The sequence below is a fragment of the Sorex fumeus genome, unplaced genomic scaffold, assembly GCF_029834395.1.
Source record: "Sorex fumeus unplaced genomic scaffold, SorFum_2.1 ptg000002l, whole genome shotgun sequence".
Lineage (NCBI taxonomy): Eukaryota > Metazoa > Chordata > Mammalia > Eulipotyphla > Soricidae > Sorex > Sorex fumeus.
This window is the reverse complement of record NW_026606059.1, coordinates 31899413-31918819: the sequence shown is the minus strand read 5'-3', so window position 1 is coordinate 31918819 and position 19407 is coordinate 31899413. Positions and strand designations below refer to the sequence as shown.

Here is a 19407-nt window from a genome sequence, read left to right as displayed (position 1 = left end):
CCCCCAAAGATACATTGCATCAATATTTTTGGGGGGCTGGGGCCACACCTGGCAGTGCTCAGGGTTTACTCCTGGCTCAGTGCTCAGGGACCACTTCTGGCAGGGTCAGGGAACCATATAGGGTTCTGGGAATTGAACTCTGTTTTACCGTGTGCAAGGCAAATGCCCTACATGCTGTGGGGCTCTGGCCTCCCAAATTGCATCAATATTTGAACGAGCCTACCTCATCTCTTCTTCAGTTTTATTATCTTCTTTCTGAATTTTCATTTGCAGAGTGTCTTGGTCCATCAGAAAGAAAGATTAATTTTGATTTATCTACCTGTGGGTAGTAACCAGGTACTGTGTGATGTGTCGTTTCCAAGTTACCTATAACACAGAATTTAAAATTTGTTTTGAAATAAAATTATAAAAATTCCATATAACATTTGAATATATAACATATATTAGTAAAACAAAAGTTAACATTCAAGATAAAATATCAAACTTCAAAATATAAAACTTGTAAAAAATTTAAGATAAACTTTTATAACTTAGTCCTACCAACATTCATATAAATGAATTTAACCTTGCATTTTACTGTTCTAGTCTCATTTTGTGTTTAACTTTTAGAAAGTAGATTAGTCACGTTTGTTTTGTGTGTGTGTGTGTGTGTGTGTGTGTGTGTGTGTTTGGTTTTTTGGTTTGTTTGTTTTGGGAGCCACACCTGGCTGAACTCAAGGCTTACTCCTAATTCTGTGCTCAGGGGTCACTCCTGGTAGTGCTTGGGTGATCATATGCAGTACCAGGAATTGGACGAAGGTCAGCTGATTGCAAAGCAAGTGCCTTACCCACTGCACTATCTTTCCAGTATCTGGATTTTATAATGTGTTCATTCCTTTATTATGACACTTAACATTCCACATCTGCACCCTGTTTATAATATCCACCTCCTTTTCCAACAGTAATGCATGGATTGCCCTTTTCACTGCTAATTTCCAATTCTAGGTATATCAAATTTGTAAGAATTTCAGTAACACTTTTTTACCTCATTTAATTTTTTTATTTATAATAATTATAATCTATAATTAAGTTTTAATTATAGATAATTGATTCTTTGGTGCTAATGTGAATGAGGCTGTTTTCCTAATTTCTTTTTCAAATAATTCACTGTTAATGTATATAGATTACTTTATGGATTGTTTCTGTTCATTAGGTGGAGGAGCACAATATATTATAAAAACGTCAAAAAGAATTAAATGAGTATAATTTTTAAATCTGTAAACATTAAGACTTAATTTTGTTGAACTTTTTATTATTTTTATTATTTTGTTGAAATTCACCAGAGAAATTGAAAATTAATAGTTATGCTTGAAGAAGAAAATTTGAAATCTACTAAGATTTGCTACATTATTTTTAGAATTTGCTCGAGCGGGCCCAGTAACGTCTCCATCGGAGACTTTGTTGTTACTGTGTCTGGCATATCGAATACTCTCGGTAGCTTGCCGGGCTCTCCGAGAGGGGCGGAGGAATCGAACTCGGGTTGGCCATGTTGGCCGCTTGTAAGGCGAACGCCCTACCCGCTGTGCTATCGCTCCAGCCCTCCATATGATAAAAATTATTTTTAGAATAGGCCCACTTCTTTTGGGAAGACCGGTATTGAATTCTATGAGAACGTTTCTTGTTTGGATTTGGGGCCACATCTGATGGTGCTCATGGCTTACTCATGGCTCTACACTCAGAGCTCACTCCTGTTGATACTCAGGGGAACATGTGGAGTACTGGGGACCAAACCTGGTTAACTGTGTGCAAGGAAAGCACCCTATCCACTGTACTATCACTCTGGCCCTGTATTATGAGCACTTTTAATCATTATTAGCTGTTTGGCATCTTTAGTATAACACTGAAAATATGTAAGTGCTGGGATACTTAAGGAGCATACATGTCTTCTGTCTATTTTATAGGTTTCAGATCTTGAGAATTTCTGCCAGAACACTGCCAACAAAATAATCGCTCATAGTACACAATAAGTTAAGAATGTCCCATTCTGGGCCAGAGCGATAATACAGCAGGCAGGGCAATTGCCTTGCATGTGACCAACCTGGGTATGATCCCTGCATCTGATATGATCCCCTTAGAAGAGATCCAGAAGTTAAGTCCTGAGCATTGCTGGGTGTAGCCCCAAAGCAAAAAAAAAAAAAAGATGAAATTTCCATTCTTCAAAATTATTTTATATTTTTTAAAATTTAATGGATGCAATATGATTAAATAATTTGTTAGCCATGCTTCCTCTGACCTAACCCCTTTCCATGACCTTGCCTTGTTTCCTGTTATTAGAAAAAAGAGATCATTAAGCATTCAAACACTATTATGGAATAGATAAAGAAATTCAGTTCAATGTTATATATATTAAAAAATTTAAAGAATTAACTCTAGGATGCACCCCAATATGACAAAAATTAAAAGGTAAAAAGGTAAAGGCCCTCCCGTTGATCGTCGATTTGCTCGAGCGGGCCCAGTAACGTCTCCATTGGAGACTTTGTTGTTACTGTGTTTGGCATATCAAATACTCTCGGTAGCTTGCCAGGCTCTCCGAGAGGGGCCGAGGAATCGAACTCGGGTTGGCCATGTTGGCCGCTTGTAAGGCAAACGCCCTACCGCTGTGCTATCGCTCCAGCCCTCCATATGATAAAAATTATTATTCATTAATTTGTTTAGCATTATTAAGCAAGGATGAGATCATTCTATCCTCTATAATACAAACTTATAAATATTAGTTACAGAAGCACCTCAAAGAAAACAAAGACCAGAATGCAAAGACAGCCCACGGAATGGGAACAGTTATTCACCCAACACCCATCTGATAAGTGGTTAATATTAAAAATATATAAGGCACTGGAAGAACTTTACAAGAAAAAAATCCATCCCCATCATAAAATGGGGAGAAGGACAGAAATTTCCTCAAAGAAGAAATACAGGTGGCCAAAAGACACACGAAAAAAATCCTCTGCATTACTAATCATCAGGGAGATGAAAATCAAAAGAACAATGAGATACTATATCACCACAGAGACTGGCACATATCAAAAAGAATAACCAGTACTGGTGTGGATGTGGGAGAAAGGGACTCTCATTCATTGTTGGTGGGAATGCTGGATGTCCAGAATTTTAGGAAAACAGTAAGAACACTCCCCCCAAAAAACTGGAAATTGAGCTTCCATATGACTCAGCAATACACTCCTGGGGATATACCCTAGGGCTCCCAAAACACAATGCAGAAAAGCCATCAGCATTACTATGTTCATTGCAGCACTATTCATAGTTGCCAGAATCTGGAAACAACCCAAGTGTCCAAGAACAGATGACTGGATAAAGAAACTATGGTACATTTGTACAATGGAATAGTACAAAGCTGTTAGAAAAAAAATTAAGTCATGAAATTTGTTTATGCATCATGGATGGACATAGAGAGTATCATGCTGAGTGAAATAAGTCATTTGTGGGATATAAAAAAACACAGTATGAGACTAATACTCAAACAGTAGAAAGGAGGGCCAGGAGGACTGGTCCATGGGTAGGAAGCCTGCCACAAGTTGTGGAGAAATGCAGTTAGACAGAGAAGGGATTGCTATGACAATGACATTTGGGAATGATCACTCTGGACAAGCACTGAGTGCTGAAATAAGTTAAAGTAATATACATTATAATCTTTCAATAACAGTATTGTAAACCACAGTCCTTAAAAGAAAAGAGAAAGAGAGGGGAGAGAGAGAGAGAGAGAGAGAGAGACAGACAGACAGACAGACAGACAGACAGACAGAGAGAGCACGCAAGAGAGTAAGCAAGAGAGAAAAAAGTTATTGCCACAGAGGTACGCCTGTGGGCAAGGGCTGGAGGGAAATGGGGACAAGGGTAGTGGGAAATGTATACTGGTGAAGGGATGGGTATTGGAATATTCTATGACTGAAACCCAATCATGAACAATTTTGTAACTGTATCTCACAGTGATTTAATTAAGATTGTTTTTTTTTGCTTTTTTGGGTCACACCTAGTGATGCACAGGGGTTACTCCTGGCTCTTCACTCAGGAATTACTCCTGGCAGTGCTTGGGGACCATATGGGATGCTGGGAATAGAACCTGGGATGGCCATATTCAAGGCAAATGCCCTACCCGCTGTAGTATCATTCCAGCCCCTAAAGAATTTTTTAAATACAAAAATATTAACAAGAAAGGCAATCTAATCAAATTCCATAGCAAAGTAACGGAAAAATATAAAAAAAAACAAAAAATTGGGGTGTACACTGATAGGTCAAGTTCTAGAATATAGATACAGGCATAGTTATAATGCCTTTTTATTTTTCTATCTTAATGAAAATTTTGCATTGGTGCTAAACAAGCATACAGTGATACATACATTTTGACTTATTACCTTAGTTGATGATTGTTTCTCCATCTACATAGCCAATACTCATACATTATTGTGGACTCCACACCAGGCTGTTTTCACTCGGGATGCCCCAGAGTGGGGCAGGTGAGAGCCCTCCCAACCGAAGGGACCCAGCTCCGGCAGTCAACCTCCACTACCCAACCACTGCCATGCTTCAGGCTGCTTTCTGGACGCCCAGACCAAGCCTCATGCATGAAGTCCCACCGAACCCAGATAATGCGGAACTTTGTGACCTGGGACTCTGGACTCAATGGACCCAGGAGCAGAGATCCTCTGTCTGCTTCTCCCAGTCTTCGTGACTCAGGGATCACACCAATATGCCACACGCTGCCAGCACCAGATAATCTCCTCATTGGCCACCCTCCAGAACTGATGGCTGCTTCTCCCAGACTGAAATATAACATGAGGCCTCCATAACCATGCCACCAGACTCCATACCAGGCTATTTTCACTCAGGGGGTCCCAGAGTGGGGCAGGTGAGAGCCCTCCTTGTCCCATGGGACCTAACCCCGGCAGCTGACCTCCACTACCCAACCACCGCCATGCTCCAGGCTGCTTTCCGGACACATCATAAGACAGTTCCTATCCATTTTCCATAATTACCACACCATATTTGATGGGGTTCAGACAGTAGGCAACAAATCACAGAGAGAAATATATAAATATATGCTTTTTGGAGAGCCCGGCAACCTACCAAGAGTATCCCGCCCGCACGGCAGAGTCTGACAAGCTCCCCGTGGCATATTCAATATGCCAAAACCAGTAACGACAACAGGTCTCATTCCCCTGACTCTGAAAGAGCCTCCAATCGTTGGGAAAAGACGAGTAAGAAGAGGCTGCTAAAATCTCAGGGCTGGGAGGAATAGAGATGTCACTGGTTCCTGCTTGAGTAAATCGATGAACAACAGGATGACAGTGATACAGACAGTGAATAATCATACATGTTTGCCAGATGTAACATAACACATTTTCCCCACATTCTAGGCTCATATTTTTGTTTGTTTGTTTGGGGGCCACATCCAGTGATGCTAGAGGGTTACTTCTGGCTCTTTGCTCAGGAATTACTCTTGGTGGTACTTTGGGGACCATACGGGAGGCCAGGAATTGAACCTGGCAAACCCCTTACAAGGCAAGCACCCTCTCAACTATACTATCTCTCCAGCCCTCTTGGCTCATGTTTACATAGCTTAAATCGTCAGACTCAGTATGAAATACAGTTCTTATTTATTAAAGGGTACCATTTTTATAGATAAATATAAGGAAATTGTTATAAATACAAGCAAATTTTCCTAGAAATTGCATTAATCTTTATACACAATTAATTAGGTTTTAAAAAAAGCCCTACCCTTAACCTTCTGCTTACTGCTCTACCATCCCATCGCAGGTGAGATATGCCTCCAGCTAACATCACTGGGCCTATTCCAGAATGAAAAGCAGCCCTTCCCTGCTGGGAGGGTCTCAGCAGCCTCCACACCCGACCTACACCATATTAATGACCCATACCACAGCTCCAACAGGTCTCAACAAATTACATGCTCTGCTCACAGTTATTCTTCCTGTCATTCTGTGAGGATGAGCAGAGAAGATAGAAAGCAGCCTCCAGTTTAATCCCTTAGCATCTCCTGAGAAGGCTAACTATAAAGGCTAACTATAACTCACTCCTAGCACAGCAATAACACTAAAAAATCAAAGGAGAGGGGCTGGATCGATAGTACAGCAGGCAGGCCATTTGCCTTGCACGCAGCTGACCCAGGTTTGATTCCCAGCATCCCATATGGTCCCCTGAGCATTTCCAGGAGTAATTCCGGAGTGCAGGAGCCAGGAGTAACCCCTATGTATGGCCAGGTGTGACCCCCCAGAAAAAATTATCACCAAAGACATAAATAACCTCAGTAAGTCCTCAGTGTCTTTAGTGACACTATGATAAGGATGTTCAGTGAGTTCAAAGAAACAATAGCACAGGTAAGCAAAGCACAAAAAAAATGAAAATTGATATGAAAAACCTTCAGTGATGATGAAAATGAAGAACATGGTAGGTGATGTAAAAAATTAATAGAAGCTCTGAACATCAGAATAACAGAAGATAAACAAAAGATCAGAGATCCAAGAAGGGTGAAACCAGTAGGAAACAGCAGGAGAGGAAAATATTCTGAAAGGAAATGAACAGCATATCAGAGGACTGTAGGATGAGTTCAAGAGGAACAATAGAAGAATCGTTAGAGTCCCTGAAGAACAGGAAGGCAAGTGTAATGAAGAAACAATAATTAAGAAGTCATCGATTAAAAACTTCCCAGAGTTGAAGATTACAGGCACCAAGATCCAAGAGGCCCAAAGGGTCCCAGTGAAAATAGATCCCAATTAGAAAAACTCTAAGGCACATCCTACTTAAAATGACAAAATTCAAAGATAGAGACAATAATGAAAGCAGCACGATCAAAAAGAGGAACTTACAAAGGAAAGTTTTGATCTACTGTAGATCAAATAAGAGATCTATGAGCCAGAAGAATCTGGAAGTATTTAGCACAAAAGCTCAACAGAATGAAACTTTCACCAAGAATACTCTATCCAGCTAGATTATCATTCAGTTTTGAAGGAACTATACAGAGCTTCATGGACAGGCAACAGCTTAGGGAATTCATAGCATTGAAACCAGTTTTGCAAGAAGTTTTAAAAATGCTCTTTTAAAGGATAAAAGCTTCCCATTATGTGGCATTGAGTATGGAACTAATAGTGAATATGGTTGTCCTCTACTAGACTAAGGAAGCATCAAAAAATGGACTTTTATTGACTTGTTATTGGGTAATTATATTTGCCATTCTTTTAAGTTATATTGAACCAAGAAATATGAAATAAATTTGGTGGTTGGGAACCTGGGGATACTGGTGAAGGAAAAGGAACATTGGTAGTGAGAGAAAAAAAAACCCTGCCTTTGGGCATAAGAAGTTAACTCAGTGATCGGGATACATGCAACACTCCATGTTTGGGGGCCTCAAGTTCAAACTCTCCCCCACACAGTGCACAGTATTGTTACCTACCAGCATAGCTAGGTGCAATCCTGTCAGCATGGTTTGGTGGTTCCTAACCATACAGGCCCCAAGAAACTTTATATATCAGGCCTTAGCATTGAACTGCCCTGCTTGGTTGACAAAGTATTGGCAGGAGTAGCATTGGGGCTCCTGAGCATTGCTTGGAAGCCCCTTCAAAAACCAGAAAACCACCCTAGACAAAACAGTTTATAAAAGGGGCAATTTGGCAAAAAAAAAAGTACTCTAAAGGTAACGTTGAAAAGGCACGTGGGATATATTCTCCACCTTGGCCATTCTCTCATGTTTCATTTTGGTCTGAGGTGTGTGATTTTCACTTTATGGCACATTCTCTATCTTGGGTATTCACCTGCATCCCAGCCAGAAATGGGATGCTTTTTCCCCTCTGGAAAATCCCTTGTTCTCTCTCGAACACCTCTCTCCTCAGACTCGCCCCCACATGCTTCTCTTTTTTTTTCTTTTTGGGTCACACCCGGCGATGCACAGGGGTTACTCCTGGCTCAGTACTCAGGAATTACCATTGGAAGTACTCAGGGGACCATATGGGATGCTGGGATTCAAACCTGGGTTGGCTGCATGCAAGGCAAACGCCCTACCTGCTGTGCTATCACTTCAGCCCTCCCCCCACATGCTTCTCTAAATAGGAATAAGGTACTTCAAAAACTCTGAACAAAACACCCTTGTTTTTCAGTGTTTTCTTATTAAATGGAATATGCCCTCTGCCTGTAGCCAAGCCAAGCCAAGCATCAGTCTGCTTACTTAAGTAGGAGGTGCTTGTATCCTTTGGTTTAACATTCTTTTTCTTGCTGCTTTTTTTGGCATCTTTGGATGCTTTCCAATTCATTAGGAATTGTCTTTCCATATTTTTAATTTCTTTTCCATCCAGAAATTCTAGAGAAAAAAATATATTAAAATTGGATAGGATAGGGTAGGGGCCTAAGGATAACTAAGTGGCAAAAACATGTCTTCGAAACATGAGGGTAGGTGAATTGAGTCCCTGGCACGAGCATAGCAGGAGCCCTGTAGCAGTGCTTTTTGGGACCCCAGGTGCCATGTTGAAATCTGCTTGATCTCTGGTGCATCACAACACAGGCGTATGTGAACACCGCAAAAAAATTATGCAGGCCCCATAACCAGTGCTAGATCCCTGGCAAAGCAAAACAACTAAGTGTGTGTGCCACTACTTATCACAAGAGTAATAACTACAGTAGGGAAAGGCAGAGCAACACATACAAATAAGGTAATTAAAAGATATATAATACATACATAGGTAAAATTATATTTAAGGCACAGCATCTTGAATACAGTAATGAATTTGTACTTGAATGTGCTTATCTTTTGTTTGGGCTACACCTGACATTGCTTAGGGCTTACTCCTGGCTCTGAATTAAAGGACCACTCCTTGCTGTTCTGAGAGGACAATATTGGGTGATGAGATAGAACCCTGGTTGGTTGCATGCAAGGCATACTACCACTCCAGCTCTGCTGTACTCTCTCTCTAGTACCATTACTCATTTTTATACTCAAGTACAACAGGTCACAGAAGTTTTGATAGTGGAACCCCCCTCACAGATCTCCTCTTGTGAGGTCCTTGTAGAGTTTCCTCACCTGTATCAAATGTAAGGGACACCTCTGTGTCACTTGGAAAATGTTAAGCAGTGAAAACCTTGATCAGTTTATTTTATAGCACCAAGAGCTAAAGAGTCTCTTGGGATCTTCAGAGGGATTGTGATAATGGAATTCTGGAAAAAGGTCAATGAATTCTATAAATTTATGATAACCGTTTTTGCCGGTAGTAGCCACATTTTCTTCTTACAGAACCATAATTGCTTCTGAACAGTAAGTAATTTTTCATGTCTCATTTCTTTACTTTTAACTTAAAATATAAAATTTAAGGTAAAATTATTATGCTTCTGAAGATTTGCCGAGAAGTTAACTAAAGAGTTATCCAGATCTCTTTCCTTAGGAGAATTAGACTAAATACAATAAAAATATGTACCCAGTGATTTTGACACCAATATTAATCTGTCTCTGTATTTTTGTTTGATGCAAACAGGATTTCCTTTTAGATCCAATTTCCACATCTTCACCAACTTTTCCAGTAAAATCTCTAAATCCTGTAATTAGAGAATAAAAAAACAAGATATAAATAATTCATATTTCAATATTTCTTTGATGACAGCTAACTTTTAAAGGTAATTATTGTTTTTCTTGGAGTCTCAGCTCCATGCCAGGTACTTAAAAGGTGAATATTATTATTTTATTAAAAATAAAATTATTGGGGGCTGGAGAATACTGTGAGCGGGCTTTGCCTTGCATGTGTCTGACCTGGGTTTGATCCTCAGTACCCTGCCAGTCCCCCATGTGCCCCCATAAGTAATTCCTGAGTGAAGAGGCAGAAGGAACCCCTGAACACTGCCATGTGCTGCCCCAAAACAAAAATAAACAAAATTTATCTACATTGATAATAGAGGGATCTAAAAATGACACAAAAGTTGAAACCTAATTTGAATCTGTCCTTTGGAACAGATGGTCAGAAGAATAGAGGAATTGTTCACTGTTAAACTGCCTTAAATGGATCTGCCTTAGAATTCAGAAAACACTTTTATCTTTCTAACCACTTTATGCTACAGAAGACTTCCTGTTCTTAGAGAAATTTGTAAAAGTTTATAGATTAAAGCAATTTAAGGAATAGTGAGTAAATCATTTGTTTGATTTTGCAACAAACCATATATATTTACTTTATAAAGAATGCATTTTTATTAAAATCTGTAAAAAATATTGAAGGTAACAGAGAAGGAAAGATCAATTGCAAGCATATCACCCAAAGATCACTTTTTTTTTGTAGGCCTGTGGTAGATGGCTTTATTTATTTATTTTTCTCTCTAAATGTTTTTTTTTTTTAATTTTTTATTAGTGAAACACCATGAGGTACAGTTGTAGACTTACAAATTTTTGTGCTTGGGTTTCAGTTATACAATGATCGAGTACCAATTCCTCCACAAGTGCCCATTCTCCACCATCACTAATCCCAGTATCCCTCCCACCCCCCACCCCCCATCCCTCTGTGGCAGGGCATTCCCTTTTGTTCTCTCTCTCCTTTTGGGTGCTGTGCCAAAGATCACTTTTAACATTAAAATATATGTTGTTTTGTATTCTTGTTTTCTTTGAACATATGATTTATTTATTTTGGGGGGATTTGGGGTACACCTAGCAATGCTTAGGGATTTTCTTTTAACTCTGCACTCAGGAATCACTCCTGGTGGTGGTCAGGATACCATATAGAGTGCTGGGAATCGAATCCTGGGTGGCTGTGTGTAAGGCACTGCTCTTACCTGCTGTACTATCTCTCTGACTCCAGTATATGGATTTACTTTTTTAATTGCCATAATACTTTGGGTATAGTTTTTTTATATAAATATTTTCACATTTTTATAGCTAACAGGAAAACTAGCTAATTATTTCAAGGAGTAATTAAATTATATACCATAGAGCAATAGCACAGTGGTAGGGCGTTTGCCTTGCAAGATGCCAGCCCGGTCGAGCCAGGTTCAATTCCTCTGCCCCTTTCGGAGAGCCCAGCAAGCTACCGAGAGTATTTCGCTCGCATGGCAAAGCCTGGCAAGCTACCCGTGATGTATTCGATATGCCAAACACAGTAACAAGTCTCACAATGGAGACGTTACTGGGTCCGCTCAAGCAAATCGATGAACAACGGGAGGACAGTGACAGTGACAGTGACCTATAATCCAAATGAGCGTGAGGAAAACAGATTAATGGCAGTTAAGTCCTAGTTCTCTTAGTTTGACCTTCACATTCTCTTTTTCACAGCTTGGGCTCCTTTTTCTATTCAGTGTCAATATTTCTCCAATGCCTTAAGTTTCCATCATTATTTTCTTTGCTTTCTCTTCTTCATCATTAAAAAATATGCATTATTTTAGTTATATTTTAATGGAAGTGAAATATACTTTGGGTATTATTGTATGCACTTATATATATTTAATATAAAAAGCTATGGCTGGAAGATAGCACAGTGATTAAGGCACTTGCTTTGTGAAAGGCCCACCCTAGTTCGACCTCCAGGACCATGTGGAGTGACCCAGAAGCACAGAACCAGAAGTAGCTCCCAAGCACCACCAATGTAGTCTGAAAATGCTAAAAATTCTCCCTCCCCAAATCATAATTTGTAATATGTCAAAAATTATTCAAAACAAGTAATACAAAATAATTTTCTACTCTGAGAGCTTAAATTGATTTTTTAAAATTCAGTAGATGAAAGCAAAAAAAGAGAAGACGACAACTATTTTGGGTCACACCTGGCGATGCACAGGGGTTACTCCTGGCTCTGCACTCAGAAATCACTCCTGGTGGTGCTCAGGGGACCATATGGGATGCTGGGAATTGAACCTGGATCGGCTGAGTGCAAGGCAAACGCCCTACCCGTTGTGCTATCTCTCCAGCCCCAGAATATTCTTTTAAAGCAATTGTTTTGCTGTTAATAGTAATAAGTGCTTTAATAACTCATTCTATGGAGAAAATTCTGGTTTAAATAGTATTGTGGGGGCTGGAGCGATAGCACAGTGGGTAGGGCATTTGCCTTGCATGCAGCCGACCCAGGTTCGATTCCCAGCATCTCATATGGTCCCCTGAGAACTGCCAGGAGTAATTCCTGAGCGCAAAGCCAGGAGTAACCCCTGAGCATCGCCAGGTGTGACCCAAAAAGCAAAAATAAATAAATAAATAAATAGTATTGCTATGTATGTGATATTGTAAATAGGGATGAATATTCTTTAGAATATGGGATGAACATCACAGTATTCAGAATTCCAGAGGAGAGCAGAGAACTATGGTTCTTCCATTTGTTTTCTAAGACTTGACCAAAACAAAGACCAAAATTATTGTAGGAGTATATGAGAAAATTGCCAAATAAAAATTGTGAATTATATTGATTCACGAATTTGGAGGAGGGTGTTTAGGTCACACCAGGTGATGCTTGGGGGCTACTTCCAGCTCTGTGCTCTGGGATCACTCCTGGCAGTGCTTGAAGGGACCATGTGGTACTGGGATTGAACCGGGTCAATTATAAGACAGGAGACTTAACCCCTGTGCTATCTCTCCAGCTCCTAATTCACACATATTTTTAATTTAAAGCTAAAAGCAATGAAACATGGAACTCGGACTCTTGTTGGGACAGGGAGGAAAGGGCCGGCTCCACCCCCATCCCGTGAGGCCCGTGTCTCATCACTGCGGGCCCAAAACTGACTGTCCAGTGGCCTCTGGAGGATGGCGGCCACCGGGCCACCAGGGGCAACAGGCCAAGACACGAAATCTATTCCCACCTGCGGTGGCACAGCGCCAGTAACCTACTGCAGGGACTGGACGCATTTCTGCCAAAAGGCAGGGGAAAAGGGTGCTGTCCCTCCACCTGCTCCCCCTTGGCAGCTTGGTGGCCACCATCCACCAGAGGCCACTGGACAGTCAAGTTTGGGCCTGCAGTGACAAGACACACGGGGCCTTACAGGATGGAGTGGAGCCAGCTCTTTCCTCCCCGTCCCATTGAGTCCCCGAGTCACTACCCATGAATGGCCTCTCTGGCTCCTGATCTAGCTGTTTAATGGCCATGATCAGAGACTCAGAAACAAATCTCAGAACCTAGTGGCTTTTGGCAGAAATGCGTTCAATCCCACAGTAGGTTACTGCCACCAGGCCACCCCAGGGGGGAAAGGATGTTGTCTCTCCACCTGCTCCCCCTAGTTGCTCGGAGGCCGCCATCCTCCTGAGGCCACTGGACAGTCTGGTTTGGGCCCTCAGCGACAAGACACGCGGGGCCTCAAGGGATGGGGGTGGTGCTGGCCCTTTCCTCCCCATCCCAACGAGACCCCGAGTCACCGCCCATGAACCATCAACTTTCTGGCTCCTGATGAAGCTGCTTAACGGCCATGATCCAAGAGACTCAGGAACAAATCTCGGAAACCAGCAGGTTTGGGCAGAAATCCCTCCAGATTTAAGTTTTAAAGTTTTGGAATTTCAAAATCGAGCAGCCACTACTGCAGCCATGCAACATCATATGTTATTCATAACCAGCAATAGAAAACAAATTGTCTACTGTTGCCTTTTTGGCAGATCTGAGCGTTGGGGTAAAATTGCAAATAATAGTGGTGGATCTGGTGTCAAAATATTGAATGTAATCAAAGTAGAGAGAGAGAGAGAGTAATGTGGAAATCATCTGCCCCACAGGTAGGGGGAGGGTGTAGGATGGGGGTATACTGGGATTTTCGGTGGTGGAGAATGGACACTGGTGAAGGTACAAGTGTTTCATTGTACGAATGAGACTTAAACCCAAAAGCTTTATCACTGCTCTCATGGTGATTCAATAAATAAAATTATAAAAATAAAAAGGTGGAGTTCATGCCCATTTCAATCAGCTAATCAGTGGCTGAATAAATAGCAGTACTCCTACACAAAAAAATATTAAAAATAAATAAATAAATTTGGACCATCCAGATGTACACTTGTATCGACATGAAGAATGCTATCTTTGGGGAATAATTGTAAATGAGGATCTAGAATCTCTGGTAGGTTTCAGCTTTAAGACTGTTGGTAAATTGGAGGCTGGAGTGATAGTACATCGGGTAGGGCATTTGCCTTGCATGTGGCCAACCCTGGTTCGATTCCCAGCATCCCATATGGTCCCCTGAGCACCGCCAGGAGTAATTCCTGAATTGAGAGCCAGGAGTAACCCCTGTGCAACGCCGGGTGTGACCCAAAAAGCAAAAAAAAAAAAAATACTATTGGTAAAAATATTTTCAGGCTTTCCTTCCTCATTATTCATGAATCCTGGGCTATGTTTTGTGCTAGATTAAGGTATCTAAGTAAATAAGTTATGTGAAAAGAATCTAAGGAATATTAAAAGATGGAGGCAACCCAAATTTCAGGCACTTCTGCTTGTTTAGACAAATCCTTAGACAAGTCTGTGTCCTCATTTATAAGGTGAGGACTGTTGGGATTAGTTGTTATAATATGTTAACTATCTTGAAAAAAACCCAAATAATTTAGTAATAATTGTGCTAATTCTCTTCCTCTATGCCAGCTCAGTTGGTCATCAAAAAACCAAAGGAGAGCAAAATTTGCGATGAAGAATAAGCTTCTGACTGACTCAAGTATTTATCAAGAGGGTGATTTCTTCAAAGTTAAAACTATATCCTTCAGTCTCAGGCCCTGGATATACCCTTTCATAGTATTTATTTAGCAGCATTTAATACAGCCATACTTATTTTATGTGAGAGTTACAACATATTTCTCATAGTCTACAAGCTTTAAGGAAGGGATTTTGCATTGCAGTTTTGCAGTGCAGAATCATTCAAAGAACCCATCATTCAAAACTTAAGTAATAATGCAATAGGAGAACTTTAAATTTATATTGATAAGAGCTCTGTGGAGTTTTGTTCATTGTTCTTAACTTGATAAATCACCCTCGACATACTCCCACCAATGTACTGATGCATGTTTATTTAAGACAAAGTGATCCTGTGCTGAAATACGATTACCCTTTGGACATGCTCTGGTTGTTCATTCATTGCCTTCCTGTCTTTAATAAAATGCTTTCACTTTTCTGCCCTTCAATAAGTGACTAAAGGGAGCAGGCTCTTTTCTGGGTAGTGTCTGTTTGATAAATGATCATGTCATGCTATCACTTAGAGGAGTGTTGCAAAATACTGAAGAGCAAGTTCCCTTGCAGGGCTGGTGCCTATGCTGCTGTATTGGCCTGCAGCACGGCCGGTGCCCTCCCCATGGTTAATGATGGCTGCTGAGGAACCTGTCTTTGACCAGCATGCTCCAGCCTTTATCGGAAATGTCTGGCCTTACTGTCCTAACTAAATCTAAAGACAGCCATTTGTCATCTCTCCTGACTGCCTGTCATCATATGCCCAGGAAAATCTATAATTTTTGGCTTGTTCCTGACTAAACTGTGGAGTATATAAATTTATCTTTGGACCACTCTGCTTGTCAGGATCAATATTAAGCAGAGGTTGAATAAATTAGAAACTGGAAAAACATGACAGGCCACAGTGGTTTGCTCATTTATGTCTTATAAATCAAATATTTTGTTGATATAAGAAGCAAGCATGTCAAATTTTTTATTTTCGCCATCCATTTTGAAGATGCGTTATACCTCATGATAAATGGTTATCAGAAAACCAATGAAGTAAATCACTTACATATCTGACTGAAAGATAAAACTTTTCAAAGCATTTTATCGACTTAGAAAACTTTGCAGGGATATAAAACAAAAAAGATTTTCTAATTTTCATTCTTTAAATTTTTTTATGCACTTTTTAAAGATGATATTTTTTTGCTTTCGCTTACATGGTGTCAGCCAATTCTGTGATGTTTTGCCCCAGTGAAGTTCAGGGCTTATCAGGCTACCTGCAGAAATGGAAATGTTATATTGTAGTGGATGGGAAAACAGCTTGAGTAGTAAGGCACAAGCCTAGCATGTCCAAGACCCTTGATCTTCGACACTGGTTTGCCCCCTCAAAACCATCAGTAGCCTTGATGGCCCCAATCAGAAAAATTTGCTTTAGATGGTCATTATAGTATTTAATGCTTTATTTATAGCAGCTATAGTAGGTGGAGCTAGTGCCAGGAGTCAAACACAGTGCCTCTCACATGCTTGGAGGTAAGTGCTCTACCACTGGATCCATCTCCTGACCTCAGTATTTTAATATGCTGATGCAGGCCTACTAAGGAATGTTGATCAGAATACTAAGGAATGTTGATCAGAAGGAAGTTTCAATTAAACTAGAGCCCTGTAAGGGGTCGGAGAGATAGTACTGCCGATTAGGTGCTATTTGCCATATTGTCACTCCTAGGGCGTTTACACGTGCTCTGATCTTTTTCTGGTTAAGTTAGCCCTTCAGTTCTCTCAGCACTGCTTAAACAATCCTTTCCTCAGAGAAGCGTTCAGGTGCTAGATAAACCCTCCTGATTTAGACATTCAAAGCCACATGTTTCTTTGTAGTACTTATTTTAGGTGCAATTTTCTATTCACTTTAGGGTGATTATTTGCTAAATGTTTCTCTTCATTTAAATGCTGGGAGTTCCTTGACCATCCATTTTTTTTTTAAATTTTTTTTTTAATTTTAATTTTTTTTTTACAGTTGTAGATTTACAATTTTTTGTGCTTGGGTTTCAATTACACAATGATCAAATACCCATCCCTCCACCAGTGCCCATTTTCCACCACCATGGATAATATCCCATTATGCTGCTCACATTCATCTTCCTTATTACTTAGAAGCATTTCCCAAGTGGGACATACTGCCCCCCAGTGGGCTGTGGGATGAGCCAAGGTGGTAGAAGTGCTGGGTACAATTAGAAGATACACACTTTGCTTATTAACTTAAAGAAAATAGATTGGAGTGGAGGGTAGGCACTAAGTGTTTTTTTCCTTTTAATTTTGTTTAATTGTTTTCTAAAAAGGTAGGTCAAATAGGTTTGGGAACTTCTGCCAAGTGCTGTCACATGGTAGTCATGAATAAGAAGAAATGAATGCATGCATGTATTCATGAACGGATCTGAGGTAAGAAGCAGGGTGGGGAAATTATACGGAACTTTTCTGAGAAAGTGCTGATCAGAGGGTTAGCTGGCATGGAAACAAGGACTGGATTTATCTTATTATTTTCTCCCGAGGTTAGAACATGGGCATCTCTTTTTGGGAGATCAGAGTTCAACTCATTGTATACAAATATACTAGTGAATTTATCTTTTATTTTAAATGTTTTTAATGTCTAGTCAATGAGTTTTCTTTTAATCCAATTTAGTCCAGTCATTGTTGACTACAGGGCTACCTGAGATCAAGCCTGGACACCAGCTGAGGTCACATGGAGGTTGGGGTTGCTGAGGAAGGAGCTTAGTCACTTTAGGGTTCATCCATCCAAGTCTGAGAACATGAGACCCCAACAAGTGCTGAGCTCATGGAAAGTAATGTTGCAGGACAGGAGAAAAGGCATAAGAGTTGCAGTATTATATAGAGGTGAGGGGGTTAAGGGTAGTGAAACTTCTAGCCAGACTTCCTGATTTAGCATCCTAATGGAAGTTTGAGATGTGCAGGAGGCAAGAGAAAGAAATAAAGGACATATAGACCACTGAGGAAAAAAATAAATATCTAACATAAGCCTCTTGTCCCATAGATAAGATAATGGTTGTGTCTAGTTTCTCCATCTCTGTTATTTCATCTTGGAAAAACTGTTTCCTTGCAAGCAGTCTTCAGCAAATAAGGGTTCCTTTTACACTGGAGAAGAGGGAGCTGGTCTTCTTGCAGAAACCCCAAAATGGGATCAGGTGGGCTTAATCATTGGAACTAGAATGACACTGTTCATGGTAGAGAAGTGTTTACTGAATATAGGCTATATATATGTGTATACTAGGTATTTTGTTTTCTCATTTATTATCTATTTCTTCCTTTTCTCTGTCACTCTCATCATCCTGCTTCTGTTCTCAAGTCTCTCTCTGCCCTGAACTAGATCAGATTGGGGCTGGGAAATAGGAGAGATGAGGGCAGGGTTAGAGGAACTTGAGGGAAAGTAGTCTTTGTAAGTGTCTATAGTAGGGTGAGGGAAAATTATGAAATTCCTAACAGTAGGAAGGATAGAAACTTGATTTGGCCATCCAGCTTCCTTCTGATAGCCTGCATTTCCACCTTTAATAAAAACACTCTTCTGTGGCAGGTCAGGGCATTTGGAAATGTATGTATTATCCAGTGTCCAGTTCTTTCTTGTCTTTTTCCTTTTTTCTTAATTCTTTCCACAGAGTCTCAGGGTTTTAGTTACCATAAAAGTACCTTTTCTTGTTACATGCGATCCTTTTTATTTTTCTTAAAACTTTCTCACTTCCCAAACCAGAATCTTTATGGGAAGATTCAAAATTATTTAATCATTTTCAAGGATCACTATTTCTTTTATTTTTAAATATTTCATGTATATTCTATAGCTGCATTTGAGGAAAGTGCAGATGTCCTTATGAAAGCAGCTTTTTTTAGTGCTAAAAACATTAGGTAATTACAATGGCTTGTTAGGATTCTCTAATGATGTTCATCTCTTTCCGCCCGTGGCCCAAAGCTGTCAATTGCTGAAGACTCTTAGGCTGGATGTCAGTGACCTTATGGTTGTCAGGTTGAACTTTCTCTTTTGTTTGATGTCAGTAGCTTTTGTGGGACTTCAATCATTTATATATATAAAGAATGGAAAAATTGAAGCCAGAGACTCCCATGGACACAAAGGGAAATGATATTCTGATGCTAAATGCCAACATACCCTTTCTTAGAGGATGATTTTTAAATAAGCATAAAAAATATTTCAGGTAAAATATAAGTAACTATATAATATTCACAGAAAGCTATGTCTGGCAGTTTTAATTGCTTGTATCTTCTTGTTAGACGTAAAAGAACTCGAGGGGGTTGGAGCGATAGCACAGTGGGTAAGGCATTTGCCTTGCATGTGACTGACCCGGGCTCAATTCCCAGCATCCCATATGATCTCCCGAGCACCGCCAGGAGTGATTCCTGAGTGCAGAGCCAGGAGTAACCCAAGGGTTACATTGCCAGATGTGACCCAAAAAGCCAAAAAAAAAAGGAGTAAAAGAACTTGAGATTTTATCCCCATTCCTTTCTCTAGAAGGGAAAAGAAAATTTCTGGTACAGCTTATCCTCTGGAACTTGCTGAATGGTTTGTTTTCTATTGTCAGATAAATACTTTTATTCTTGCCATATTCATTAATTCTGCAGATATGTAGTAGGCACTTAGACTATGTAACAGGCACTGGGATGAGTTCTATGTTTTAGGAGGTAAATATGGATATGATTCATTTTGATTACCTTTCTGCATCTCTATTATTTCACCTTGGAAAATCTGGAATGATGGTTAGGCACTCTTTTTCTA

At 40.1% G+C, this 19407-nt stretch overlaps 1 protein-coding gene across 1 annotated transcript in view; it reads right to left on the bottom strand.

Moving 5' to 3' along the window:
• Positions 1 to 244: 244 nt before the first annotated feature.
• PPP1R42 (protein phosphatase 1 regulatory subunit 42) overlaps positions 245 to 19407 on the bottom strand; it is a 32724-nt gene continuing 13561 nt past the window's right edge. Inside the window, exons 5-7 of the mRNA XM_056112780.1 lie at positions 9468 to 9585; positions 8228 to 8359; positions 245 to 366 (exon numbers count right to left, since the gene is read on the bottom strand). Coding sequence (XP_055968755.1) covers positions 245 to 366; positions 8228 to 8359; positions 9468 to 9585 — 372 coding nt within the window. The remainder of the gene's footprint in view (positions 367 to 8227; positions 8360 to 9467; positions 9586 to 19407) is intronic.